Below are 27,498 nucleotides of genomic sequence, written 5' to 3'. Positions count from 1 at the left end.
CGCTGCCGCCGGCAGGGGGCGCGCTCCCCCCCCCCGCGATGAAGCCACGCCCCCAGTGGGGCCACACCCCCCGCCCCGTGGGGCCACGCCCCCCCGGAGCGCCCATGGCGGGGCTGGCGCGCGTGCTGGTGCACGTGCGGCGGGGCGGGGCGGGGCGCGGCGCAGGGCGGCCCGCGGCCTTCGGGCAGGTACCGGGGGCAAAGGGGGGGCGGGGGGGGGGGGGCAGTGAGGGGGGCGCGCTGGGCGTGCAAAGCCTGCACCGGGCGGGAGGGGCACGGCAGGGGGTGTGAGTGTGCAAGGGGGGTGCAAGAGTGCACAGACACCTGGGGGTGGGGGTTGTGCACACACCTGGCTGCTGCCGCAGGGGGTTCCTGTGCCACGCCGGTGGCCATGGCGGTGCCACGGTACTGGCCATCGTGGTGGCCATCGCGGTGCCATGGCACAGGCCACGCCGCCCCCCCCACAGAGCGTCACCGGCACCTTCTGCGCCGCACACGAGGACGCGGCTGTGGTGACCTGCGGGCTGGATGGCGGCCGCTTCCTCATCTCCGACGTGGCCTTCCCCGGCTCCACCACCACCCTCCTCAAGGTGGGTGAGGGGCCAGCGCACCCCTGGGTGCCCCCCCCCAGTGCCCCCCCCTTCCTCTCACACGTCTCCCCCGCAGAGACCCTCCTTCTGCCCCGCCAAGTGCCTGGGGCAGCGGCCGGAGCTGACCCCCCCCCGCCGAGCTGCGGGGCCGGGGGGTGGCCGCGGGGGTGGCGGTGCTGCTGCAGGCCAGCACCGGCCGCATCCTGCTCACGCGCCGCGCCAGCACCCTCAGCATCTTCCCCAACGTCTGGGTGCCGCCCGGTGAGTCCAGCCGCAGCGGGGGGTGGGGGGGCAATCGTTTTGGGGTGCCCCTAACCCTCTGTCCCCTCCTCGCAGGTGGGCACGTGGAGCCGGATGAGGAGGTGAGGGGACAGGCAGGAGGGGGTGTTGGGGGGGCTGGTGCACTCTGACCTACCCCCACCCCCCATTTCTCCTTGGCCACAGCTGCTGGACGTGGGGCTGCGGGAGCTGGAGGAGGAGACGGGGCTGCGCCTGGACGCGGGGACCTTCTCCTGGAGGATGCTCGGCCTCTGGGAGGTAACACCTTGCTGGGCTGGGGGGCTCAGCACCGGCCCCCCGCCCCCATAGCACCCAGCACCCATGGGTGGGGGTGGCGGCACCTGGCTGACACATTCCCCACTCCCCACGGGACCGGCCCCAGGGTCCCAGCACGCTGCCCATGTTCCCCCAGTCCATCTACCCGCCCATGCTGAGCCGGGGGCTGCCGCGCCGCCACCACATCGTCACCTACCTGCTGCTGCTCTCCGCCGAGCCCCACGAGCAGCTGGAGGTGAGCAGCACCCAACCGGGGGTGGGGGCTGGGGACCGCCAGGGGGGCTCCGTGCCTGAGCCTCGGGGGTCCAGGCCAGGATGCGTCCCAGCGAGAGTGAGGTGAGCGCCTACGCCTGGCTGGAGCCCCCCGTCCTAGAGGCCATCGCAGCCACCGAGGACGGAGCAGACAGCGTGGGAAGCGTCCCCGACACGCTGCCGGCCACCATCAGGTGAGGACACACCCGGGGGGCTGCGAGAAACGGGGCGCAGAGCCCCCCCCAGACCCCGTGTCCCTACCGCCTTCCTTCCCTCAGCATCACGGAGCTGCGCGACGGCAGTGCCCGCAGCACCCAGCTCCCCACCGCCACGCTCCTGCGCGTGGCCCCAGCCCACGGGGAGGACGTGGAGCGCGTCAGCACCGGCACCAAGTTCGCTCTTCAGCGCTGGCTGGAGCCCCCGGGCCCGAGGGCAGCGCCACGCAGGGAATAAAGTCACTGCCCACGGGGACTGGAGTCCGTGTGGGAGGGGGGTGGGGAAGCGAGGTGGGGGGAGCGGGATGGGTGGGCACGGCCCCCGCTGCCAGCCCCGGGGAGGGTGAGGAGGGGGCAGGATGGGCGCTGAGCAGGGCACGTGCCCCAGCCAAGCTCGCGCGGTGCCGGGTCCGTAAAAGGGGGGTGACAGCCTGGCAGTACCCAGAGCGGAGCCACCGTGCTTGCCGGGGGAGCGGGGTCCCACGGTGGCCGCATCCTGCTGCTCCAAGAGGGGGCTGGGCTCCAGGGAGAGCAGAGCAGAGTTAGGGGAGGGGGCTGACCTGAGCGGGTGGTGTTGGGAACCCCCCTTCCCGTGGGGGATTTCAGAAATGCCGATGTTCCGAAACTCCAAGATCCCCCTCAGGGGGGGCGGAGCCGGGGGGGGTACCAGGCTGAGGTCCCCGCGCACCCCCTCGTCCCCCCAGCTCCTCGCACCAGTGGTCCGGGCGGCGATTTAACCCAGCTCAAGGATTTAACACTTTTATTGCATTGAAATACTCACCGCGCGTACGATACAAGAAATAAATCGTCCAAGCAGGATGCTGTGCGCTGCTCCCCCGGCCCGGGCACCGCATTGAATTCCAGGGAAGGAGCAGTTATTTAAAAAAAAAAAAAAAAAGTGCTAAAAAAAAATGCTACATGTGATACCTCGCGCTGCACCACCAGAATTGAGAGACGAGGTCGGCCACGGGAGCAAGCCCAAGCAGTGGGTATATCGCTGTAGAGGTTACAAACTAAGATATACATTTAAATACATAAATAATTTGTGCAGCGGATGATGCGTCGTCACCTCTGGACGCAACCTTCATTTAGTCCTCGCGTAGGTACAGGAACGGGGAGCTCTTTGGAGTTTTGTATGTACAAAAGCTGCAACTGAAAATATAGATCATCTATTTGTTCTCTGTACAGGTCTGGCTGGGAATATTTAAAAGGGGGAAAAATTAGTTTGGGGTTGGTTTTTTTTTTTTCCTTTAAATACACTGTAATTACAACTGTGACAGCACTAAAAAGATGGGTGGGAGGGAGGCAGCAGCGTGGTCAGGGCACCCGCCACGCCTCCCTCCCGGGTTGCTCATCCCTGCTCATCCCCCTGCCGCCGCCTCCCATTAAAAATGAGGAATAATTTCCAGTCGGGGCTCGGGAGGCAGCGCCAGCCTCGCTCAGGGTCCCCAGGGGGGGCGGGGGGGGTGCAAGTGGAGGACGGGCTGCCCTGGGGAAGCGGGAGTTGCTCCTGCGGCAGAATTCTCCTCCTCAGCTCTTTGACCGCTGGAGCAGAACCCTAACAAATAGTTTAAAAATACTTCTTTAAAAGTCAGGGGGTTTGGCTGACCCTCGGAGACGGGCGCTCGCCAGCCGACATCCCACGGAGCTCGGGAGCGTGCTGTGCGCACAGCTACGGCCGTGGGACGCATCCTTCCTACCGCAGAAGGACTGGAAACCGCCGGCACAAGGCCTGGGGGCACTGGTGACAGCGGCGGGGGGGGGGGGGGGGTCACCCGAAGGGTTCCTGGTCGGATCCTTCCAGCCCCGGACAGGGAACCATTCCCGAAGGCTGGAAAAGCGCCCTGGGCTCCCGCCCTGGCAGAGGGAGGAACAGCCACCGGCGTGGCCTCAGTCCAGGGAAATGATGTCTGGCCTGCAGCCCGGGAGCGCCGCGCTGCTACTTATCGTCCCGTTGTGCCCGTGGCTCTCCCGCAGCGCGCTGGTGGAGACGATGCTGCTGATGCGGCCGCCGGCCGGGCTGACCGCGCCGTGGGAGCCTGCCATCACGGGGGCCAGGGGGCTCATGTTTATGAAGTGGCCAGACGTGCCTCTGTACTGGAAGAAATGGCCGAGCGCATCCTGCTCATCCAGGGAGGTGATCACGGAAGGGCTGTAGTGCTGCCGAGCAAAGGAACCAACAGCATCGGCTCGCGGTATCCACCAAAACCTCGGCCGCGGCGTCCAGGCAGCCCTTCGGACGGGGCACGCGCCCACGGGGAGGACAGGTCGCGCCGGGATCGCTCTGGCAGCTCCCCACGACATGTACCAGATCCAAGATCTGAAACCGTCAGCACAAGGTGGCTCGAGAGGGGAGGGCGGCGGCAGGCGGGGAGCAAAGCCCAGCAGCGAGAGAGAAGCGGGAGCCGTGGCCCAGCACGGCAGGCTCAGGGGAGCGGCTACTGTGGAGAGAAGAGAGGGGGCGCAACGTGTTCTCCCCGCCGTGTCGGGTGCTGCCCGCGGAACCGCAGAGCTGGCACCCTCCCTGCCTCCTACACCGTTCTCACAGAGGAAGAGGATGGAGGAGGAAGGAGGAAGGTTGGAGGAGTGAAGAGGGATGTGTTTGCCGGTCTGCAGATATGGCAAGGAGAAAACAAAAGCAAAAACAAACAAACAAACGCACGCCAAGCCCTAAGCTTACCTGATTTTCACTTTGGAGGAAGGAAAACAAATCCAGACCTAAAAAAAATAAAAGAGGAAAAAATAAAAAGGGGAAAAACAAATCTCTTGATGGTAAATAAACTTCTGGCAGGAAGGGGAGCCCAACGGTGCTACCACACTGACCCAAGTACTAGATATCACGACACGGTCAGCCCCAGCTCCGTTCCTACGACCCCTCCGCGACCCAGCGCGTGGCCTCAGCGATGGAACCGCCCAGGGCGAATGAAACGTCACTTCTCCGGAGCTGTCGCAGCGCCTGGCACCGCAGCCCGGTTCCAGCGGAGCTCAGCAGCCCCGCAGAGGGCTGCACCAGCACAGCGCCGGGGGGCTGGCGACACCGAACCACGCTGCAAAAAGGGTCTTGACCAGAGCCTTGACCTGAGCCTGCTTCCCTCCGCGCCACCCACGTCGCCGGGCACGGCCAGGTCCCCCAAAAGGAAGCCACAGCGCGAGACCTTGGTGGCCCTGGGACCCACCAACAGCCAAAACCTGGCTCCTTCCTATCCCCAGGCTCCGAAAAACCAGATTTCAAGCTGTTCTGCCAGTGACTATCTCACTGCAGGCCCCTCAGGCAGTCTCTTGGGGGCCCTGCCCCAGGAACGAGGGACTCTAGAAGTTCCTTCCTCTTGTGTCAGGCCACGCGAACTCTTGTCGCTCGGGAATACGGGCTCTGGTCTGCAGGAGCTGCCAGGGCAGGACAGAGCAGCGCATGAGCAACCCAAAGGCCTCCAAAGCTCGGCTGAAGAGGGGACCAGGGTGCCGGGCGTTACGGCCAGCTCCTTAGTCTGGTAAACTGGTACAGCTGGGTGTACTGGTAACTGCTGCCTGGGGCTTTGCTCTTACCTTGAAGCTCTGAGGGCACCTGGTAGGAAGGATGGTAGTCGGGAATGGGGAGGCTGGAGAGATACTCGCTGCCGAGAGCTGCCGTGGGAGGACTCCGAAGGACGGAAGCTGGCGGGTGGTCGACACTTAACACCCTGGAACAGAACAGAGACGCCATGAGCATGCGACAAAAGCAGAACAGCGCCCGAGGGGAAAATTCCATCACTGATCAGAAAAAACAGGGGGTCAGGAAAAATAAAAAAAGGAACCACCCCCCCCCCCCCAATGCTACCACACGTACGGCAAAGACAAGCTCCCCCCATCCTCCCCCGTGCCAGGGCAGCGAGGCGAGGTGACCAACCAAGCAGCAGCAGCGCTTCCCGTCCCAGAGCTCGGATCCAGTTACTGCGACGGCTCCGGCGTTCGCGACGGGAAGGAAGCAAGCCGACGGGAAGGAAGCAAGCCGACGGGAAGGAAGCAAGCAAGCCGAAGCCCAGTGGAGCAGGGGGTCCGGTCCCTGCTGCCTTACCCCTTGGGCCTGGCCGCGGGCGGCAGAGCCACGCTGGGGAGCGGGCACGGCTTCTTGGCAGGCGGCTCCTCCTCATCCGACGAGCTGTCCAGGGTGAGATCAATAACCTCCACCGGTTTTTTGCCCTCTGACGAGCTCCTGCCCTCGGAGCTGACGGTGTAGAGGGAGGCGGCTGCAGAGAAAAAGCCAGCAACCGGCTTCAGCTGCTGAAGCGGAGGCGAGCAAAACACCGCCGCCTCTACAAGCGCTACAACCCCGTGAGACACTCGGGACTTCCAAACGGCTCGTGGCAAATCCACACCCCATCCCAGAGCAGAAGCATCATCCCCACGCTCGCAGCCGGGTCTCCCAGCCCACCTGGAATTGTTGCTGCAGTTTCAAGAGGGACCTGCACTTTTTTCTTGTTTTTCCTAGCACTTTACTCCACAGGACCGTGCTAAGTGCCCATCACGCTCCCAGTATTGCAGCGTGATCCCAAATACCAGCTCCCAGACGGGATCCGAAACGCTCCCAGTGTTGTGTTGTCAATGTAAAAATTGTAAGTGTATATGTTGCTTTGGAAAAAAACCCCAAAACCCACCAAAAAAACCCCAAGGGGTGACCAAGCTCCATACCCTCGATCCCACTGAACGCAGCCGTCTGGCACACCTCCTGGTTCTCCTTCTTGGGCTTCATGGGACACCAGGAGCCGTCCTCCATGAACTGGATCTCATCGCAGTCGGTGCAGGAGTTCAGGATCTCCATGAACAACCTGTCGGAAGAGAGCAGAAGCTGGGGAGAGCAAACCCCTGCAGGGACTCCCGTACAAATACACGCACGTGGGCCGGCACACGCGACACGGGACTGACGGTCCTGAGGAGATGGGTACCAGGGCTACGAGGAATTGCTGTTCTAAAACCTGTGCCAGCATCACCTGCGAGTTCAGTTCGATGACGGGCTGTTTGGCGTACACAGGGGGGCTCTGTTCAAACCCTGGTGGGCAGGTTCCCTCACTACTGCCTCTGCAGAGGCTGCCAGCAAGGAAGCCAAGATTTTGACAGAGGCTTCTTGTTCTTTGGGAGAAATCTCTCCAGATTGGCATCAAAGCAGTTCAGGGAACGAACAATCAGATTTTTAAGTTATTCAGGGCTGTAACTTGCCTGTATCTGCTAGCATCAGAGGATAAGGGAAGTATTATCCAGGCTAAAAGGCCGCGTAAGAAGCCTGTTCAGCTCACCCGTCGATTATCAGGCTGTCGTACGGGGCTTTCTTGTCACACACGGGACAAGTCCACGTGGGTTTCTTCTCATTCATTTGAAGGTAGAGCGCTGCGTCGAAGCACTGGAGGTGGGTGCACGTGATGGCTCGGCAGGGCACAATCAGCCTCATCTTCCCCAGCTGGGGGCAAGGGAGAAGAAACGAAGTTGGGTTTGTACAAGCCGCCTCTTGTGGTGCCAGGTAAAGCCAGCGGTGTTAGCCCCGTGCATTCCCTTCTCTCCCCTGCCCAGCTCTCTAGCACGTTCAACAAGAGGCAAAAGGAAACAGCAACAAAGAATTACCACGCAAAAAGAAAACAAGCTTTCCTGAGGGCATTTTTGCCTTTTGGTTGTGTTTTTAAGCTCGCTTCCACCTCGAACGCATGCTAACAGCCATGGTGAAACACAAGGAGCGGGTCAACAGAAGACATTTTTTGGCTAGGCAGTTTGGGCCAACCACCGCGGCGATTTTTGTAACGCACCAAAGCGAGCGGCTCTGCTTTTATTTAGAACCCAAAGCTGATTTCTCAACACAAGCAGGGCTGCAGCAGCATTAGCTCTCGTCTCGCTCCAAAGCGCTCAAACGCAACGGGAAGGGAAAGCAGGAAGCAGAGGCCTGTCCCAGAAAAATGAATGAAAATATAGGAACCTACTGGACACATCAGGGAAACGCGTAAGCTCGTTGTAGCTATCTCGCTGTCGGGATCAGCTGTTAGTTTTTCTTTGACTGAAAGAAGAGGAGGAGAAAAAAAAAGGTCTCCTGTCAACACCCTCCTCCTTTTACACGCAGAAATACGCACAGACATGATTTATAGCTTGCACCACGACACTTATTATCCCAATTACAGGCAGGTAACGCTTACGGCAGCAGACATTATCACTATTTACGAGGTTAACAGCTCCAGCAAGTCGCCTTGGCCACACCATACGTGCAGCACCAAGAGACACCCCTGATTTAAAGACTTTACAGCCTGTCTGTAAAACGACAGCACGGGGGCAACGGGTGGTCACGGGGAAACAGCGTGCAATCGAAGCGGCAGCAGCGTCGCTCCCACTGCTGCTCACGGAACAAACGCTCCGGTAATATCACAACGGGGTACGGGCAGCGACCTGGAGAACAGTTTGATTCAGAGCCTTGTCAGACGGCATCGCTGGGAAACAATCCGTCATCCGGGGTCCTTCCCATCCCGTCAGGTGCTCACCAACGGGCCAGGGTGAGAGGGGTGCACAGGAGGACCCGCGCTGCCCACGCGCACTAATTCAGACCTGCTCCGTCTCCCCAGACGCGGCACAGGACCAGCTCAGAGCTACGGGACACTTACTCAGGGCTCGGGAATGGTCCGGATTTCGGATGCCCTTGGCTCTCAGTTTCTGTAGCAGTGTTACCGACGTCAGCTGCTTCACCAGGTACACCGACAGGGAGTAGTTCTGTTGAAAAGAAGTTGGCACTGCTCAGACCCAGCAAATCCCAGCGGCAAGGAGGGCTCTCCCCCTCCGCACAGCTCGGCGCTACAGCAAAAGCGCCCTCAGTTCTGCCCTGCAGACCCGAGGCTGCCAACGACCCGGTGGCGAAGGAACAGCAGCAAACGGGGAAACAACTTCCACCTCCCTCACCCTGCCAAACTCCGAGGACCAGTTCACGACGATCGTGTTCGGGACGGTGGCTGAAAGCCGCGCCAACGGAGTGATGTTGACGGGGCGGCTGGGTCGTTTCGGCTCTGCGCCGTTCTTTGTGGGCGGGAGATAACCCTGCACAGAAAGAAAGATTACCTGGCATAAAAGAAATTCTCTCTGAGGCATAAGGCCACGTACAAAAATCTACAAGCCCCATTTCTTCACGGTTACCTTCTGCAGACATTTCCCGTCACACCTCAGAGCTCACATGAGAATTTCTCTACGAATCTCAAAGCGGCACGCTGCTGCTCCTCAGCGTCAAGAAGTTAAGACTAAAGGGTCCCCCTAATATCCTTACGCTGACGAGCACACTCTGGGATCCATCCCGTCGTTTAGCTGAACCTCTCTGCACAGAGAGCTGTCAGTCCGGGATGTGTTGCATGCACAAATGGCATTGAATTAAAAACCAAATCCCACCCAGTTCAGCGAGCCTGGGAAGCTAAAAAATTACCTCCCGTGACAAAGCTCATGTTCATCTCATTTTTTGCTTCATTATATCCACATTCCAACTTGATTAGAAACCCATCCCGTTACTCAGCCCAAGAGCGCTTTCCCTGTAATTCAGGGAGATTTACACCCCCCCTTTTTCATCGCTCTGTCAGAGCGGGCAGCTTGAGACTGATTCAGCAGCCACCCCGCCGCAGTTTAAGCAGAAGTAAACCCCAAAAAGCGTTTCCCGTTGAGCTGCTGTGCTGCGAACAGCTTCTCAGCTGCGGATGACTCATCCAACTGAAGGCAAGAAACCTTATCCGCGAGCAGAAGCTGGGGGGAACCCTGCAGCCATCTTGCATCTCACATGCGCTTCCCTCTTGCCACCCCACAGGGCCAGAAACGGCCTCTTTTTTAAATTTTTTATTTATTTATTTATTTATGTATTAAAGCAGGTTACTAATCATCTGGGCCATAAACCAGACAGAATATCTGAGGCACAAACTGAATAATGGCTAAAAATATTAAGGGAGCGATTCAGGCAGAGGGTTAGCTGTTCTGCAGGTTTGATTGCCAGCGGTGCCAGCGAGAGCGGAGCAAAGCCAGCGTGGGACAGCTGACAGGGAACCGGCCCGACTGCCAAACCTCGGGTACCTTTCCTAGGTGCGACACGGAATCGCAGCCCTTTTTGGGCTGTAAACTGAGGCGAGCACCACTTCTGATTCTATTTTTACGCATAACCCAGCCCAAAGGACCCCAGCTTTGACTGGAGCATCCAGGTCTCTCCTGCAATGCCATAAAGTAAAGGCAGTGCCATTATTCCGTTAATCTCAGATTTTTATTGATAAGTTTCTCATGAAAAATGAGACTGAATCTGCTCGTTACAAAACGATAAATAAATCGGGCCCAAAGCTTGCATATTCTTACTTCAGGGCCACGCTCCTTGAAGCAAAAAGCAGCTTTCATCACCAATCCACAGCCCTGTCACACGAAATCAGTTTTGCACTAACCACACCATTCTTCAGTCTTTAATCTCCGGAAAAATACATTCCCACTGCACTCACTGGGAGCTGCAGCTGTGCAAAAGGCCGGACTTCAGTCTACAACATATTAAGAAGAAATAAGATTTACTCACAGGCAGGGGACAGAGTTTTCCATTGACCTTGACAAATAAATTAGGAGGGAAGTAATCTTCTTGGGGACAGCTGGTTTCACACAAGCAAAACCTAAGAAGCAGGAGGGAGAAACTGGCAAGTGAGTGGTGACACTCGCAAGAACCGGCAGCCAAACTTCCCTTGAAAAAGGGAAAAACATTTTCCAAGCAGAACAGATCAATGGCTGGAAAACACAGAAGCAGATGAAGAGCCCTACAGGCGTTTCAAACCCTCCCTGCGGCAAAAGCGAGACGAGAACCAAGACAGAAAAACGCCAGCGGTTTCAAACGACGGCTAACGTGCGTGCTGCGAAGTGCGCGGGGCGAGGCTCGTTTCCTTCAGCCCGGGTGACAACCTAAGCTATCCAGAACCGCGGTTCCAAAGGCAAAGTGTCTTTCTCCAGCCTTAACCTCATTCCCAGAGTGCCACAAACCGAGCTGCGGGTTCGAGCGCTGCGGGCAGCTAACCCGGGTGCCGTTCAGGACCCGCTCCGGCCACCCCGATACAATTCCCACAGCAGCAGCGTCGCGGCGGATGGCTTAACCCAGCTTTGGGTGCAGATTCTGCAGCCCTCCGAGGTGGAAGGAACTACATCAAGTTACCCAAGAAAAGCACCCGAGGAAGTAAAAAGTTGCATTTGACCCAAAGCGCATCTCGCAGCAGGCCTGGTTACTGCCTGGGCCTCTCTCAAGGCTCATCTGCCACCACTTGATATCCCACCGTTGCCTTCCCCATCGTAAAGATGTCAGCGCCAGCAACCCAGACCAGGCTCCGGATCAGACCCCAATCCCTTTGAGCAGGCGGCCGTGCGCTCTGTTTGCTCTCAAAGGAGGGTGCCCCGCCAGGGACGGCTCCCCACGCCGAAACTGCAGCCCTGCCACGCAGCCGTGAGTCAGCCGGGACCTTGGCCGGCTTTTTGGAGTGATGAGATCAAGCCCTGGCACGTCATGCCGCTGCAGAGCCACACCACCAATGTTCTCAAAAAATAAATAGATCTGATCTTATTGTTCTTTAACCTGGCTCTGCTTGCCAAATAAAACAAAGAATAAAATTGAGAGTTAATCTTTTTCTTGCTTGGGAACATGAGTACACCATGTCTGCTGAAGCACATCAGCAGGAGAGAAGAGATGGTGTCACCATCATCCTTTAACTCCTGCGCTGAAGTTCACTGAACGAGGATTTGCTTCTCCAAGAGAAGGGATGGCCCCTGGACACCCCAGGAGACTCCTGAAAGCTTCCTGGAAAACACCGACGGGCTCTTTGGTAACCTCTGTTTCCTCCCCCACAGACAGCAAGGAGCAGATACGCTGAAACTGGTCCCTCAAACACACCGGCGGTGCTCCTGTGCTACAGCGGAGACGTTCCCAGCATCCGCCTCCTGGTGCATCCCAGGGAACAGGCTGCCCGTACGCCTCGCTCCGCCAGCTCCGCGCGCGACAGCGGAACAGATGGACACAGCAGGAAAACTGCCACTGTAAAGCCCCAAATCAGACAGACACCGTCACGGAATCATAATTCATACAGAATGCCCTCCTGAAAACAGAGAGGCTCTTTTTTGAATTAAATCAAAAGTCTTCCGTTTCAAACAACCACTTCTCTTCAGGCTTCCAGGTACCAAAGCCCTAAACACCTCATCCCTTTTTTTCCTGAGAGTACAGCAGTGATCCTCTTGTCTCTTTGCTCTCTTGTTCAAACCCCTGATAATAAAATTTAACGTTCTGTAACGCTGCCCAGGGCTGAACGTTGGGCAAGAGCCTCCTCGGTTCCTATTCAGCACGGCAGGACAGTGTGGGTAGGCACTTAAATAACCACCCCAGCACTGACCGCGAGCAGCGGAGGGGAATTCACGAAGCACTTTCAAATATTTTTCTACTCACACTCTCCAACATGTCTTGCATTTTCACAAGCATTAAAAAACGCTCAAATTTTAAGGTCACGTAGTTTTTGCGTCTTACTCCGCCTTTTGCAACGCATCTGCAAAAAGGCAAATAATTAAAACCGAGATGAGAAAGCAGCGAGCTCTCTGTAGGTGTAGCAAAATCTAATCTTTTTCAGTTTTGCACACTTCAAATGGAAAAAAAAACCCAACCATTTGTGAGGCCACATCGCCTGTGCCAACAAAGCATCACCCGGATAGAGAGCTCAGCCTCGCCGAGTTCAGAAGGACCCTCGCTGCTGCACAGCATCAGAGGCGCGCTCCCCTACAGAAACCCGCGCTCCGAGCGCAGCACCGAACGTTTAAAATCTTCCTCCGAGCAAATCGACATGCAATTTCAAAGCAAATCAAGTGCTCAAAGCATGAGTCATCAAAATCGAGGACAAATTAATACCAACGCACTAGCTCAGGGAACAGGACTTAATGCATTCATCAAAAAGACATTACCTTAATTGCACCTGTATAGTGTAATCACATTTGGCGCCCGGTAAGATATCTCTGCAACAGAAAAGAGGGTCTTAACACCGTCAGCAGCGCTTAAGAGGGAACTACAACAGCCTAACACTTTATTAAGCGGTATGGGTATCGATACATGGTAGTTGTGTTACGAACAAAACTAGTGCAGCTGAATTGGAAGAACAGGTCACACCTGTCTGGACTCGCGGGCAACACTCCCCCACAAGGACGTAAAGCAAAAGCCCATCAAACAGAAGAGAGTGCAGTGGGAAAAGGGAGAAAATCAACCTCAAAGCTTCGTCCTGCTGCTGAGTTCTAAGAATAGAATGCCAGCGACAGGCTCACCAAGGCAAACAAACGATTGTGTTTGCAGGCACAAGTGGAGGGCAGGCCTACATTTTGGGATGGACTAGCAGGTTTTGTCCCAGTTGCTCTCTTTTCTTTCTTTCGTACAAGAATTCCGCTCCGCAGGCTTTTAGGCAGGTCCTCAATGGCTGTGAGCAGCACAGCATCGCTGACATCAAGGAACTCCCCTTTTTACACTCAACTTGGCATTTTATCCTAACGTACCACGCTGGAGCGGAGAACCACAAAATTGTTTCAAATTCAGTCCTTCCTCCTACTCTTACTGCCCTGAGCTCCTCGCCTGCCGGGCTCACTCACCCAAACCCTGCCTGTTTTCCCTCCTGACTCCCCTTCCCGCTCCGCCAGGGAAGAACACGCAGCCACAGCCGGGAAGCAGCCACACGCGCCTGCACAGGACCCCGAAAGCCACCGTTCCGCTTACCGGGAGGTGAGGATCTGCTGAACTTGCTGGGGGGTTAGAGCAAAGGTGAAGTGAGCTTCTTCAAACCGCTGACTGTTCGTTGAGGCTGAAGAAGATAATTTAAGACAAATTAAATCATTACCAAGTCATTCTTACCCTCGAAGGCACCAAGGCTCCTAATAAAGAAAAGGACAGCATCCACAGAAAGCAGAAAGCAATTAGTCATCAAAATTAACTGCCATTCCCACGCAGGGGCCCTCCAAGCCCCTGAGCACGTAACCGAGCTTCAGGTCTGTCTTTCCAGGTGACGTTCCGTTTCCGTCGTTTTATTTACAAGGAGAATGGAGGGCTGGGATGTAAGGTGGCTCGCAGAGACAGCAAACCGTGAGGCCCTCGGGAAACCCACCCTCTCGCTCCCCGGAGTCTGCAGCAGCCTCCCGAGTCCAGCAAGAGCAGGCAGGCCGGGGAGAGCGAGAACAAACGTGGAGCTACGGGAACGCCAGAGGTCATCCACCGCCCTAGAAATTATAATAATTACTGTGGTTATGGAATAAATAGTTGATGAACAATCATCAGGCATTGCCAGATTCTCCTCGGGCACACGGACAGAGTCACGGTGAATTCAGAGAAAACCAGCCGTGCCCTGGATTAAGAATAAACACACATCAAAAACCCACACCACGGGAGAAGCAAGGATTTCACGCTAGGGTTAGTGGCGAGCTCGGTGAAAACATTTGCTGCAAGATACATGTAAAAAGGAGCCAGGATTTCCCCCCCTCTCACCCTGACCTTAACCAAGTTACTTCTTCTTTCACGCCTGAGCTTCCCCCTCGGTAAAACTGGCAGGTCTCTGCCTCCCTCACAACAACCACCGTGAGCTATTTTATTAATATATTGCAAAGCACTGGTAGCCCAGAATGAAGGCCACCGATGTTGCAAGCCAACATTAATCTGCAAAATGCCGATTTGGCCTCTTTGCACTCATTTTTACACCCGTCAGGAGAGGTCCTGAGCAGCGGCAGCTCCCACCGGTGCTCTCTGGGACGTGGAGCATCCCTGGGTCAAGAGAAAACGAAGCCAAGGATGTTACCACAGTGACATGAGTTGGTGTAAATCCCACATTTTGGCCCTTTATTTATTTCAGGGAGTTTGGTAACGAGCTTGACCATCCGAGGCGACTACAGACCCGCAGAGGTTTGCTTCACCCTCTGCGCCACCTGCCTCTGGAGAGGGGCACCCTTCTGCTGGCCTCCAAAAAGCAAATTCAAGCACGGATTCCTCAGCGGGGTGAGGGGTTTTGCTTCTCCAGCCTCCTGCAGCTGAGGAATGCCAGGAATGCAAGGCCCTGAGTTTCCTGGCAGATGACCTGCCAGATCTTCCCCGGCAGCAGCAACAGGCTGGCAGACCCGAGCAGAAAAATTCAGAGGAATTTTGACCATCTTGGGACTTTCTGAGCCTTTCACTCCGCGATGACAAAATCAGATCCCGATTCTGCTGCGAACCGAGCCGGGTTAAAGCTGTTGGGTGCCAAAGCAGCGCTAACTCCTACCTGCAGTTTCTCCTCTGCTGCCTCCAGTTACAACCAACAACCAACTCCCATCTTACAACCAGTTTATGACCAGTGTTACTGCTTTGTCAGCAGCCTTCGTCCAGCCCAGAAACACCCACAGATGTCTCTGAGATAACACAGCTAGAGCTTGGTACGGGATGGGGAGCGGGAAAGCCAAAGCCTGGATCTTCCTCGCTTGCAGCAGAGCATGGAGGGACCAGGAGGCGTCATCTTTAACCCCCCGTGTCACTGTCCTCACCCATCATCACCCTCTCCAGCCCTGCCTTCATTCTTCTTTCCCACACATTGCTTATTGCTGGCATCTTTCTGCTATCACGACCTTCATATCTGGATGCTCAGAACAAAACTGCCCCAACCAACTAAAACAAAAGAATGGGAAGGGGACATTTCCGCAGCTCAAGGGAGGAGAAAGATGCAAACCACCAGAAGCCAAAAATAGAAGCAAAAGCCTGTAATCCCCGAGGAATTGCGTAAAAAAAAAAAACCACTCTTCCAAGTTCAAGCAACAGCACACAAGTACCAGAGTTTTATCAAGGGAGAGGAAAAAAAAAACCGACAAAATTAAAAATTCATTTCTTTTGCAAGGCGAGTATCCCATTTCAGGGAAGACGCTTAACCACAGGTTGTCAGAGAGACTGGGCAAAGCCAAACCTAAGAAAAGGCAATTTTTAGCAAAACAGCAACAAAACCAAACCCCCCAAAAAGCGCAGGGGTTTTGGTTGCAGTACAGACACAACTTATCTCCTCCTTAGCAAACATTACTATGTTTATATGAAAGAAAAACAACCCCGAATCCAAGCGAAAACCATTTAAAAGGCCTAAGATGGGTGGATCTAGCCTGAAGAGGCCAGAAAGGCTCAAGCTGAAGTAAAAATACAACTTCTTCTAAAAACCAGAATAACCCTCCCTTCTTCGCGGGCTCCCGTCACCCCAAGTGCCGCAGCCCTTCCAAACCCACCAGCAATTACCGGGCTAACTGTACCTCTCCCCACCAGCATGTTAATTTCAACGAACACACAAATTCCCTGGAATTAGCCAAAACCCAGCATTTTCTTTTCCCCCTTTTACAAATGGGGAAGCACCGGCGGGCTCGGCCTCCGCATCGCGTCGAGAAACACCCTGTTTCTGTTCTTAAATAAGATCCTCGTTTACCTCCTGCCCCATGTCAAGTTTTCTCATCAACACAAGAGCTGACCGCTTGTCACGTTTGCAGCCTTCAAGCATAAACCAGCTCCTTAATTTTATATATTGGAAGATTTTAAGACCACAGGTTTTGTTAATAATTAAGGCAGAATGAAGACTGAAAGGCGGCAGAGGATTTTGCTGGAGGTTGTAACACTGATTCTTTGCAAAAATAATAAACCACTTTTCATAATTAATTCTACTGGCATTCGCCGATTTGAGCCCACGCCAGCTGAACCAAGTTTTTACTCTCTCGGGATCAGGACCCAAATGCTAACAGGGCAGAGGAAGCTTCACAGTTCAGAAGGTAAAGAAAACTCTCAGGTCAGAGCAGTAAATAATCCAAAACCGATATAAACTTAACAGAAAAGGTGTCAGCTGGGAAAGAAACAGCCTTTTTCATGCACACAGATGTGGTACGAGACCGACAAGCAAGTAAAAGCTTCCATTCCTGGCCAGTTGGGAGCTGGGAATTATCCATTCAAACGACCCAAGGGCTGGAGCCCCTCTGCTGCGCGGCCAGGCTGGGGGCTCAGCCTGGAGAGGAGGGGGCTCCGGGGGGACCTTATCCCGGTCTTCCAGCGCTTCTCAGAAGGATGGGGACGGACTTTTCAGCAGCGTCTGCAGCGACAGGACGAAGGGGAGGTTCGAACTGAAAAGGGGAGATTCAGGCTGGGGGTGAAGAAGGAATTTGCTGCGCCGAGGGTGGTGGGACCCCGGCAGGGGCTGCCCGGAGAGGCGGTGGGTGCCCCGTCCCGGTGGGTGCCCCGTCCCTGGGGACACTCCAGTTCAAGCGGGACAGGGCTCTGAGCACCCGCTGTAGCAGGAGGTGTCCCAGCCCAGGGCATGGGGGGCGCTGGGTGGTCTTTAGGGTCCTTCCCCACCCAAACCATTCTACGACTCTATGAAATCCCACGTTCATCTGGATACCGTCCTTCTGAGCCCGCACCGACGGAAAGCAGCCCAGCAGGCTCGCCCCACCGCTCCTCACGCCACCCCTGTTCTGCTGCACGGCCTCTAGCTCCAGTTCCTCCACCCCAGCAAACAAAAGGAGCCTCCAAAGAACTAGAGGATGAGCATTTTCAAACGTACCTAACGTGGTGGGTTTTATCAACTCATCATAAACGTCGTAGAAGGGCAGCCTCTTCATCTTGACATCAGGATGGACGGGATGGATGGGTGGTGATAAATGCTGAACGTCCGTCTCATGCTTGGGCCCCAGGACGGGCACGGGAGGCAGCAGAGCCGCCGGCACGGCGGCAGCAGTGGAGCTGTGGTCATAGGGCAGGTGACACACCGTGCCCTGCGTCAGCGCGGTGGCCGAGGGCAGCTGTCCTGCCTGAATGTGGAGCATTGACAAGTCCGAAGGGGTTAAGATCTTCCTTGGGAACCGCCGCCGGTACAGTTCTTTAATTTTCATCTGGACAGCCGGGCTGCAGCCAGATTTCAGCAGCTGTAACGCCTTGGTGAGAAGTTCGTGCTTCCTTCCACTTTTGTTCCTTCCAGCAAAGCCCAAGAGAACTTGTAACTCTGATACCCTAAAGCTCATAACCATATGCTGCAAGAAAATAACACAACCACCATTACAACTGCCGTGCGAGCAGACCCAACCCAAAAACAAGCCGCGGGTTCACTAAGGAAGATGGTGGGAGGCCTTGAAAGAGACACTGTCAAGTTTGAGGGTCCCCTTTGTCATCAGGAACTTGTAAATATGTGGCTTGGGTTTTAATTTTAGATACTTTGTTTGCATCCGGAAATGCAAAAAAAAAAAAAACCAACAAAAAAAACCAACTTCCTGAATCAGTGGATGTCCGAGCAGTTCCTGATACCCAAACGGCTGTTACATCACCTTCCCTTCGGATAAACACTGACAAGTCCTTGTAGGGTCAACAAGGACTTTTAAACTAAAGTTTTTCTACCTCTCCAGCTTTAAAGCTCTGACTTTAAACCCCCTTTGGGCTGACTTAGAGAGGCCGAGCCCCAGCGTGACTGCAGGGGTCTGCAGCTGTTGCTTTTATCCTTTTCTTTCAAAAATCTACTTTGGGAATGCCCCGTTTCTCTAAGCAGACGCAGCAGACATCAACTCTGAAAACACACATCGGTCATTAACGAGAAAGGCTGCAATTAAGGAAAAATATACATCAGGCACCAAGTCTATACCTAGGCTGGCATCATTGAACAACCTGCCTCCCCAACAGCGACCTGCTGATTCTGACCACGAGCCCAACAAGCCCGACAGGGTTAAGCTGAAAGATGCTCCAAGAGGAAAAAAACCACAGAATTATTCCCATTTCACAGGAGGAAAAATAAAAAGGGTCTCGGAGACCTCTCCACAGTCACACCAGGGAAGTTAGTAGCAGATCTAGAAACTCGGCTCCACCTCACACTAGTTCACAAAATCATCCTTCTCCCAAGCTGGCAATATGATTTCAGAATTAGTCAAGCAGAAACACCCATGAGGTGACAGAGTGCTACGGAAGCACACGTACTTACGTGTGTATGTATATGTACATATTCTAGCACAATCTTTTCTTTCACGCAAGTAAAAAAGGGTTAAACCTGGGATGGAGCAAATCCCAGCACTCTCCCTTTTGAATAAGAAAAGGCACACCTGAGTTTCACCACCACTCTGCATCTAGAAAGGCTTTTCTCTTTAAGCTCCCAAAATTCAGCAGTAGTAGAACTGCTCTCAGGTTAGTTACAACACTGTGGGGTTTAATTCCATGATTTCGGTTCCACGGAGGGGCTTCAACCAGCTGCAGCGAAGCACCAGGGGGAAAGGGAAAGGTTGGCTTCTGTCAGTTCAAAAATGCCAAAAACCTGCAATCCCTTCCATAAAAGAAATGCAAACTAAAAGCTGAAACTTCATCTGTTTAACAGGAGGCGTATTTTGCTTTCAAATCAATTCTGAAACCCAACGGAGTTGTTTTTCCTTCCAAAACAGCTGACAGGAACAGCTCGCCTTTACACCTTACAGCCCAAGTTCTTCAGAGTCACTTATAAACCGAATTAAGAGTGTCCCGAATTAAATGTGCCGAATTAAGAGGCACACCTCCCTAATCCACAGGTCAAGCTCAGGAGTTAATTGATTCTGGTCTACGCACTGAGAGGCCTGAAGGTGGTTTAGTTCGCTGCACTGGGATTGTGTTACCCCCGCACCAAAAACACAGCATCCCAAAAGGACAATGTGGCAGATGTTCTGCTTTCCGGGGAGAAAAGGAAAAAAAAAAAAAAACCCAAAGGAAAGTATTTGGTAAAGCTATCAAAGCCAGCTCTGCCGTTACAAAAAGTGCCATGTGGTCCCTGATGCAGAACAGACGCAGCGTCCGGGTAAGGTTTTGTGTAGAAAAAGCCCTGTAAGGTCCTGTGGGTTTGGCTGTTACCTTTGCTGGGTGATACAGTCAAGAAAACAATGAATAACTTTTTTCCCCCCCTCCCTTTTTGGAGCCAGGAGAATTTTTTAGAAGCAGGAAAACTGTCATTTAAGAGGAAAAAGCTTGACCTGGGGTCTCTCAACTTTGACAGTGCCCGATTTAAACACCTCCCAGAAAAGATACATTAGGGATGCACATTTATCAAATGTTCCTCTTACCAACTCCCCTCCCCTTCTGCCACAATCACTGCGAAGGAACCGACCTCTTCCCACATCCATTCCGCCTACAAATCCTCCAGAGTCCTTCAACCGGCAGGAGATTAGTGTAGCATGGCTCACCAGCACGAGATTCACATTTATCGTTAAAAAACACTCACACCCGTGACATAGGATGGCTGTGTCACCACCGCTGCAGCAGCTGTGGACTCTTATCTACACCCGGAGCCTCTCCGATTACTGCTCAGAGTATCAAAGCAGCGGAAAAAACTCTCTTTGTTGCCATAAGAGAAGGCAATCGAGAGCTCTCAGAGGGCACCTGAGGCCTGGGGAGCGGCTGGATCCGCAGCAAGCTCGAGTCCGATCGTGCCGCTGTTGAACAAGGCACGTCCACAAACCTCTTCTCTTTCCAGGGGACCCACCGTCTGGTCTTTTAAATAAAGGAAAGCGTCTTAAGCCAAGTACGGGCTTTATAAGGAGAAATCATTTCATTTTCAACTAGCTCGCCTTGCTTGTAGAATGAGACACAGATGGTAAAAAGCTTAAACAAACTCCTGGTGAGGAAACCAGAAAGGGGGTTAGGGGAGAGGGAACAAGAGGGAAAGGGAACAAGAGATTCAAAACTAAACTGGAGAAGCCCCATATCACACCAAGCTCCACCGAAAGGGCTGGCGCCCGGGGGGGGCCAAACCCCAGAGACGTGGACCTGCGCGCTAAGCTACACCTAGTCTGAACCCAGGACTCCTCTGCCGGGGTTTATCCGCAGAGCAAACGGAGCAGAAAGGATTAGACGCTTCGGCCTGGGTCGTGCTCAGCTTTACCGTTTGCTAAACTACATCCCCAAATTGCAGGACTGCCAGAGCTCGACTTCTGCATGGTCCCAAGTCACCCAATCACCGGATCCAATTTCTCCACTAATATCGTTAATGTTTTGCTACTTGATAGGGCTCCCGTCGTAGTTGGGTTCGAGTTTTAGGGGAGGGAGAAAGACCACGCCATGAAGCCGTATCAAAAACTTGGATGGGGGCACTGCTGGAAAGATTATGGGCAAGTATTACTCCAGGGAATTATGTCCTTGCTGTGGCTGGCTGCCAAAAAGGTGCCGGTTCCCAAATGCCTTACTGTTCCCAGCACGGGGAAGGAAGGAGGCAGGACTCCGAGGCCCCTTCAGCCAGCTAAGACCTATATTCCAGCCTGTGGGGGGAAAAATATTAAATTGCCAACAAGGAGAGGGAGGAGGAAAAAAAAAAAAAAAAAAAAAAAGAAAAAAGAAAAAAAAAGAAAAAAAAATTCAGCTTTGGAATTAGTTACCAGGGGCAATTTCATATTCCACAGTCTGGTGGGCAAAGGTGGTGACACACTCTGACTCCTGAAGAAACGAGAAAAAGAGAGTGGAGGGAGATGAAACCCCATCCAGCTGTGAGCACTGGTGCAGCACTACCATGTTACACGCTCTCTGCTCCCTCCGCCCGCCTGCCCCCCAAGCTGCCCCCCTGCCTGCCCCCCGGCATCCTCCAGGGCTCCGGACCTGCCGGCTCTTGGTTCTCCCCTTCCTTCGGGTTTCTACTTCTCTTCTCCACAGCTCTGCGCTTCCGAAGCCCCCCAGGGTCTCCGGGCTCCCTCCTCTCACGGAGGAGCCCACCGGGCTCACTGCCGCAGGCGACAGCTTCATCCACCGCTCCGTGCACCAAGGACCGGAGCCCGGCACCCCCCAACGGCCCCTGCGCCCCGGTGGTCCCTGCGCCTTCCCCCCACGGCTCAGCCCCCGAGCCAGGACCCCACGGCTCCTCTCAGCCCCCTGCGCACCCCACAGCGGCTGTCCCCACCGCCCCCCTTCAGCCACCGCTGCCCCACAGAGCCCAAAGCCCTGGCTCCGCCGCCCCGCGGGTCTCCCTGTCTGTCTCCCAAACGTCCCCTGCCCCACACCCCACCTTGGGCCCACTGCAGAGTCCCCCAGCCCCACACATCCCTGCAGCCTCCCCCATCCCTTCAGCCACAGGCTGCTGATCGCCAGCCCCACACAATCCCCTCAGCCCAGTGGTGCCACTCGCCGTCCCCACAGCCCCCTCAGCCCCACTCTGCCTGGGGCCCCTTCCCCACAGCCCCCTCAGCCCCACACTGCCTGGGGCCCCTTCCCCACAGCCCCCTCAGCCCCACACTGCCTGGGGCCCCTTCCCCACAGCCCCCTCAGCCCCACTCTGCCTGGGGCCCCTTCCCCACAGCCCCACACTGCCTGGGGCCCCTTCCCCACAGCCCCCTCAGCTCCCCCCACCCCACACCGCCTGGCCCCTTCCCCACAGCCCCCTCAGCTCCACAGGCCCCCTCAGCCCCACACCACCTGGCCCCATCCCTACAGCCCCCTCAGCTCCCACTGCGCCACACCGACTCGCCCCAGCCCCCCGATGCCCACAGCCCCCAGCCCCGCGCTGCTCACTCCCCCCAGGCTGCTCACTCCCCCCAGGCTGCTCACTCCCCCCAGGCTGCTCACTCCCCCCAGGCCGCCCCCAGCCCCCGCCGCACCTTCAGCTCCGCCGCCTCCGCCATCTTGGGACATGGCGGCCGCCGCGCAGGGGCCGAGGTAAAGTGCGCGCCCCGCGCGCGGGGCCGGCTGGGGGCGCGGCCCGGCCAGGGAGCGTCGCGCAACTCCGCGCCCGCCGCTCCCTGCGCCCCGCCCCTCCCTGCGCCCCGCCCGCTCCCCGCGCCCCGCCCGCTCCCCGCGCCCCGCCCCTCCCCGCGCCCCGCCCGCTCCCCGCGCCCCGCCCCTCCCTGCGCCCCGCCCGCTCCCCGAGCCCCACCCCTCCCCGCGCCCCGCCCCTCCCCGCGCCCCGCCCGCTCCCCGCGCCCCGCCCGCTCCCCGAGCCCCGCCCGCTCCCCGAGCCCCGCCCGCCGGGACGGGAGGGGCGGGGCTGCGCGGGGGGCGGTGGGTGTCCTGGGGGCCCGTGGGGCCGGGGTCCATGGGGAACTGGGCCAGTAACGGGGCTGGGGCTATGTGGAACTGGGCCAGTATGGGGCTTTATAGGGCGGGGGCTATAGGGAACTGGTCCAGTGTGGGGACTGGTCCAATGTGGGGTTCCATGGGTCTGGGGCTGTGTGGAACTGGTCCAGTATGGGGACGGGCCCCGTGTGGGGACTGGTCCAGTATGGGGTTCCATGGGTCTGGGGCTGTGTGGAACTGGTCCAGTATGGGGACGGGCCCCGTGTGGGGGCTGGTCCAGTATGGGGTTCCATGGGGCGGGGGCTCTATGGAACTGGTCCACTGTGGGGCTGGGGCTCTATGGTCCAGTATGGGGCAGGTCCTGGCCTGAGGTGTGCCCAGTAGCCCTCCCAGTCTGGAGCTGGGGCGCAGGGCTGGCTGCGGGGCGCAGTGGGTGCTGCGAGCCCTCCTGGAGTGTCCCCCCCATCTCCCCATCCACCCCCAGGTCCCGTGGTGGGGCAGGACTCCCAGCCAGGACCCCCAGCCAAATCCACCCCACGCCCAGACACAGATGGGGACACGGGCTGGGGACACGCGGTTTCTCCAGTTTAATGGCTTGGGGGGGGCAATGGGACCAGCACCAATCCTGCCCCTCACTCCTCCGCCCGCAGGATCCGCAGCAGCATGGCGTGGACCCCCTCGTCCATGAAGCCCTGTGGGGAGCAGAGCTGTGCCGTGGGGCTGGGGTTGGCATCCCGGGGGGGCCCCACATCCAGGGTGGGGCTCCCAGTTTGTATTTTCCAGCATCGCAGCAAAAATTGTGTGTGTGTCCCCTCTATGTCACCCCAAAGCAGGAGGGGGGGGCGCGGGTCCCACCTGGGCAGCGTTGAGGAGGTGGGTCCTATAGATGGCCACGATGTCCCGGTGGTTCTTCTGCTGGACCTGGGGGACAGGGGGGGAGAAGGGGGAGGTGGCAGGGGTGACATGGGGACAGTGGGTGACACTGGGTGCTGGCACCCACCTCAAGCTGGAGCTGGAGCCGGGCGTTCTGGCCGCGGAGCCCCAGCACCTCCGCCGACAGCTTCTCCGTTTCGGCCAGCAGCTTCTTCATCTGCGGGGGGGAGGGGCAAAGCTGGGGGCTGGGGGGACCGGCTGCCCCCCGTCACACCCCGGGGTGGTCCCTTTGGGTCCCATCTGCTGCCCCCCAGGTTTGCCTGGAGATGGACTGGGGGGGGGGGGGGAGGAGGGGGGGAAGCTCCTGGTCCCGGGCAGCACCCGCCCCCCCAAACCCGGCTCCTCTGGGGCATTGGGGGTTGGTGGGGGGCAGGGGGCAGCGATGGGAGGGGGACAGGGGTGGGAAGGGGATGGGGACAGTGATAGAATGGGGATGGCAATGGGAAGGGGGTGGGATGGGGATGGAATGGGATGGGGACGGCGATGGGGACGGGGATGGGAATGGTGATGGGGACAGGAATGGGATGGGAACGGCAGTGGGATGGGGACAGCAGGGGGATGGGGACAGCGATGGGATGGGGACAGCAGCGGTATGGGGACAGCAGCGGGATGGGGATGTGATGGGTATGGTGATGGGGACAGTGATGGGATGGGGATGTGACAGGGACAGGGACGGGATGGGGACAGCAATGGGAACGGGGTGTGATGGGGAGGGCAATGGGATGGAGACGGCAATGGGATGGGGACAGGAATGGGATGGGGACAGGAATGGGATGGGGTTGGCAATGGGAAGGGTGCCGTGTCCCCGCCAGCCAGGCCCTCACCTTGCCCTCCTTGTCCCGGCAGCCCCTGGCCAGCTCGTCGGCCCTGGCCCGCAGGCTGCCCACACTGCGCTCCAGCCCCTCCGCCTGCTCCCGCAGCTCCCGCGCCTCCCGCTCCCGCTCGGCCGCCCGCGCCTCCGCCGCCTCCGCCGCCTGCTTCTCCGCCGCCACCGCCGCCCGCCAGCGCTCGGCCTGGGCCGCCGGTGGCTCGCCGGGGGGGTCCCGGCCACGCAGGGCTGCAGCGGTGCCAACCAGCCGCCCCAGCAGCCGCGCCAGCCGGGGGCCCGGCCCTGGCCCCAGCTCCTCCACCAGTTCACCCAGCGCATCCTCCAGCTCGCCCAGTAGCCCGACCCCAGTGTCCCCGTCGCTACAGGGGGCTCCTTCCCCGGGGGGGCCCTCGCCCTCCATCTCTGCCACGAGCTGCAAGGCCTCATGCTGGGCCCTGACCAGCCCATCCAGCCGGCGGTGCAGCTCCCGCAGGATGCCAGCCCCGGCGTCGCCGGCCGCCTCCCGCGCCTGCTTGCCCACCCCATCCCGCAGCGCCGCCAGTTCCCGCCGCTGCCTCGCCAGCCTCTGCCGCAGCCTCGCCGCCTCCTCCCGCTCGGCCGCCAGCGCCTGGGCCAGGCTGGCCGCTCCGGAACCTTCTGCCGCCGGCTGGGCACCGGGGTCCTGCCCCCGCAGCCCCCGCAGCTCCTCCTGCAGCCGCTCCCGCTCCCGCCCCAGCCGGGCCAGCTCCCCCAGGAGCATCCCGTTGGTCTCCTTCAGCTCCAGCATCTCCTGCTCCAAGCTCCCACCCTCCTCTGGTGGCTCCTCTCGGCTCTTCCCGCCCGGCGCCGGCTCCGTGCCGTTCACCGGGCATGCGGCAAGCGGCCGCGCCAGCTCCCGCCGGAGGTTTTCCAGCAGGACATGGGATCTCTCCAGCATCTCGGTGTGGGTCTCGTCGGCGTGGCTCAGCGTCTGCTCCAGCCCCAGCACCATCTTCTCCCAAGCCGCCAGGCTCCTGCGGACGGCGTCGGCCGACACCACCTCGTAATGCAGTTTGCTCCGCAGGGCCTCCTCCACCTCCCTGCGCAGCCCCCGGCTCCGGGCGCAGGCGCTCGCCTTTGCCGCCCGCATTTTGGCACACTCGTCCCCCAGCCAGCTCAGGAACTGGGCCAGCGCCGGCACCGCAGCAGCACCGTCGGGCTGCGCCGCGGTGTGCTGTCCTCCACCCTCCTCCTCCTTAGCCAGCACCTTCTTCCTCAGCTCGCCCAGGTGCTGGGCCAGGAGGGCCAGGCAGGCGCCATCCTCGTCCTCACCCTGCGCCCCCGTTCCAGCCTCGCACCCGGGCAGGAGCTGCACCAGCTCCCGCACCCGCTGCCGGAGCCCGTCGGCCGCAGCCGCCAGCCGCTGGCACTCCTGCGTCTTCCTCGCCAGCTGCTCCTGCAGCCGCTGCACGCGCTGGGCATCACACCCATCCTGCTGCTCCTCATCTTCCTCCTCTTCTTCCTCCTCCTCGCTCTCGCTGCCCAGGGTCCCCACTGCCTGGCTCTCCACCTGCGGCGCAGAGTCCCCGGCACAGCCGGTGCCGTTCTCTGCCGGGAGGAAAAGAAACAATCCTTCTTTTTCCCTGTTTTTTCCTAAAAATAAGCAGCCAGGTGAGGCGGGGCAGGGGGCTCACCTCTCCCCCTGCAGCGGGCGCTGCGCAGGAGCCGGCGGAGGGCACGGCTGGGGGGCTGCTCGGCACAGCGCCAGCGGTCCTTGTCCCCCACGGCCGCACCGTGGCTCAGCAGCAGCTCAGCCGACTCCAGGCTGCCCTGCTCGCAGGCCAGCATCAGCGCGGTCCTGCGGCACCGGTGGCACGGTGGCATGGTGGCACAATGGCACGGTGGCACCATGATATAGTGGCACAGTGACATGATGGCACAGTAACATGATGGCATAGTGGCACAGTGACATGGTGGCATGATGGCACAGTGGCACAATGATATAGTGGCACAATAATATAGTGGCACAATGGCACGGTGGCACAGTGACATGATGGCATGGTGGCACAGTAGCACGATGGCACAGTAGCCCGACAGCACAGTGGCACAGTGACATGATGGCATGGTGGCACAGTAGCACGATGGCACAGTAGCCCGACGGCACAGTGGCACAGTGACATGATGGCATGGTGGCACAGTAACACGATGGCACAGTAGCCCGACGGCACAGTGGCATGATGGCACAGTGGCACATGATGGCACAGTGGCACAGTGATGGGATGGCATGGTGGCACAGTGGTACAGTGGCAAGGTGGCATGGTGGCAAAGTGGCACCATGACACAATGACACGGTGGCATGATGGCACAGGTCCCTGCCCCCCCCTCCCCCCCCTCCCTGGGTGACTTTCCCAGGACACCTGGGTCCCTTGGGGAGAGGGGACAGCGCTGGAGCTGCCTTTGCAGGGGGCACCTCCAGGGTCCCCATGGAGCAGAACCTCGAGCCATCACCCTGGGCATGGGGCGGGCAGAGTGGAGACATCCCCCACCCCCCACCCCCAGTTGTCCCACACGCGTCCCCTTGTCCCCATGGCCACCCACCTCTCGTCCTTGTCGGCCAGGTTGGGGTCGGCCCCTCTCTGCAGGAGCTGGGCGCAGATGGCAGTGTGGTTCCCCCGCGCCGCCAGCATCAGGGGGGTCTGCCCGTGCTGGGGGGGGGGCACGAGGCGCCCGTCAGCCCCCCACATCCTGGTCCACCACCCGCTGCCACCCGCTGCCGTCCCCACTCACGGCGTCGGTGACATCCAGGAGGGCCTCGTGGTCGCAGAGCAGCAGCACGCTGGAGGCACAGCCCGAGGAGGCTGCGGGGGGGTCGCGTCAGCTGGATGGGCCCCCCCGGATGAGTGCTGCCCCCACCTGCCCCCCATCCTGGCCCAGGGACCCCGGCACTCACCGGCCCAGTGCAGGGGGGTTCGGTCCTGCCTGTCCACGTGGCCCTCGTTGGCACCGAACTGGGGGAGGACAGCGGGCAGGGACCCTCCCCGGGCTGGGGACAGGACCCGGCGTCCTGCCCTGTCCCTTCCCATCCCATCCTCAACCTCATCCCTGCCTCCACGCCATCCCCATCACCATCGCTGTCCTTGTCCCCATCACCACCACTGTCCTTGTCCCCATCCTTATCCCTGCCTGCCCC

At 58.2% G+C, this 27,498-nt stretch overlaps 3 protein-coding genes and 1 long non-coding RNA gene across 8 annotated transcripts in view; 1 reads left to right on the top strand and 3 right to left on the bottom strand.

The window, feature by feature from the left end:
- The first annotated feature begins 73 nt into the window (after positions 1 to 73).
- Positions 74 to 2,490, top strand: NUDT17 (nudix hydrolase 17). The gene is given in 9 exon segments (XM_037411936.1): positions 74 to 188; positions 467 to 589; positions 666 to 704; positions 706 to 850; positions 926 to 951; positions 1,034 to 1,126; positions 1,281 to 1,379; positions 1,454 to 1,590; positions 1,675 to 2,490. Coding segments are annotated over 9 exon segments (921 nt in total). The 5' UTR covers positions 74 to 104; the 3' UTR covers positions 1,850 to 2,490.
- On the bottom strand, positions 2,357 to 22,312 carry PIAS3 (protein inhibitor of activated STAT 3). 5 transcript variants are annotated; one of them, XM_037411931.1, is made up of 16 exons: positions 22,174 to 22,308; positions 20,965 to 21,022; positions 19,657 to 20,847; positions 17,157 to 17,622; positions 13,334 to 13,418; positions 12,538 to 12,588; positions 10,136 to 10,226; positions 8,512 to 8,646; positions 8,220 to 8,325; positions 7,551 to 7,624; positions 6,879 to 7,039; positions 6,277 to 6,413; positions 5,663 to 5,834; positions 5,155 to 5,288; positions 4,292 to 4,329; positions 2,357 to 3,771 (listed from the first exon to the last, which is right to left on the bottom strand). In XM_037411931.1, exons 3-16 carry the CDS (start codon positions 19,714 to 19,716, stop codon positions 3,502 to 3,504), a joined length of 1,980 nt encoding a protein of 659 aa, XP_037267828.1. In that variant the 5' UTR covers positions 19,717 to 20,847; positions 20,965 to 21,022; positions 22,174 to 22,308; the 3' UTR covers positions 2,357 to 3,501. The 5 variants fall into 5 exon arrangements, with proteins under 5 accessions (XP_037267828.1, XP_037267827.1, XP_037267829.1 ...); XM_037411930.1 differs by having other exon boundaries at positions 5,155 to 5,290; positions 5,662 to 5,834; positions 19,657 to 20,083; positions 22,174 to 22,194; XM_037411932.1 differs by lacking the exon at positions 19,657 to 20,847 and having other exon boundaries at positions 5,155 to 5,290; positions 5,662 to 5,834; positions 22,174 to 22,310.
- An 878-nt stretch (positions 22,313 to 23,190) lies between these two features.
- LOC119159266 lies at positions 23,191 to 24,438 on the bottom strand. Its single transcript, XR_005108052.1, has 4 exons — positions 24,346 to 24,438; positions 23,589 to 23,678; positions 23,444 to 23,509; positions 23,191 to 23,280 (listed from the first exon to the last, which is right to left on the bottom strand). It is a non-coding gene; the product is annotated as an uncharacterized LOC119159266 (long non-coding RNA).
- Positions 24,439 to 24,709: 271 nt separating this feature from the next.
- LOC119140145 (A-kinase anchor protein 13-like) overlaps positions 24,710 to 27,498 on the bottom strand; it is an 18,537-nt gene continuing 15,748 nt past the window's right edge. Inside the window, exons 15-20 of the mRNA XM_037371227.1 lie at positions 27,259 to 27,351; positions 27,096 to 27,166; positions 26,907 to 27,013; positions 26,003 to 26,166; positions 25,043 to 25,916; positions 24,710 to 24,752 (exon numbers count right to left, since the gene is read on the bottom strand). Of these exons, the coding sequence (XP_037227124.1) occupies positions 24,710 to 24,752; positions 25,043 to 25,916; positions 26,003 to 26,166; positions 26,907 to 27,013; positions 27,096 to 27,166; positions 27,259 to 27,351 (1,352 nt within the window). The remainder of the gene's footprint in view (positions 24,753 to 25,042; positions 25,917 to 26,002; positions 26,167 to 26,906; positions 27,014 to 27,095; positions 27,167 to 27,258; positions 27,352 to 27,498) is intronic.

Source organism: Falco rusticolus, chromosome 19 (assembly GCF_015220075.1).
Source record: "Falco rusticolus isolate bFalRus1 chromosome 19, bFalRus1.pri, whole genome shotgun sequence".
NCBI lineage: Eukaryota > Metazoa > Chordata > Aves > Falconiformes > Falconidae > Falco > Falco rusticolus.
The sequence above is the reverse complement of the archived record's forward strand: the minus strand, read 5'-3'. Positions and strand labels throughout refer to the sequence as shown.

What these genes read in the sequence shown, in the direction of transcription:
- PIAS3 (XM_037411930.1), bottom strand. Translation starts at nt 19,716, where the DNA reads ATGGATGTGGGAAGAGGTCGGTTCCTTCGCAGTGATTGTGGCAGAAGG. An exon ending in GCGTTTCCCTGATGTGTCCA is followed by an intron (nt 7,040 to 7,550) that starts GTAGGTTCCTAT and finishes CCTTGCCCCCAG; the next exon opens with CTGGGGAAGATGAGGCTGAT. An exon ending in TGCGTTCAGTGGGATCGAGG is followed by an intron (nt 5,835 to 6,276) that starts GTATGGAGCTTG and finishes TTTTCTCTGCAG; the next exon opens with CCGCCTCCCTCTACACCGTC.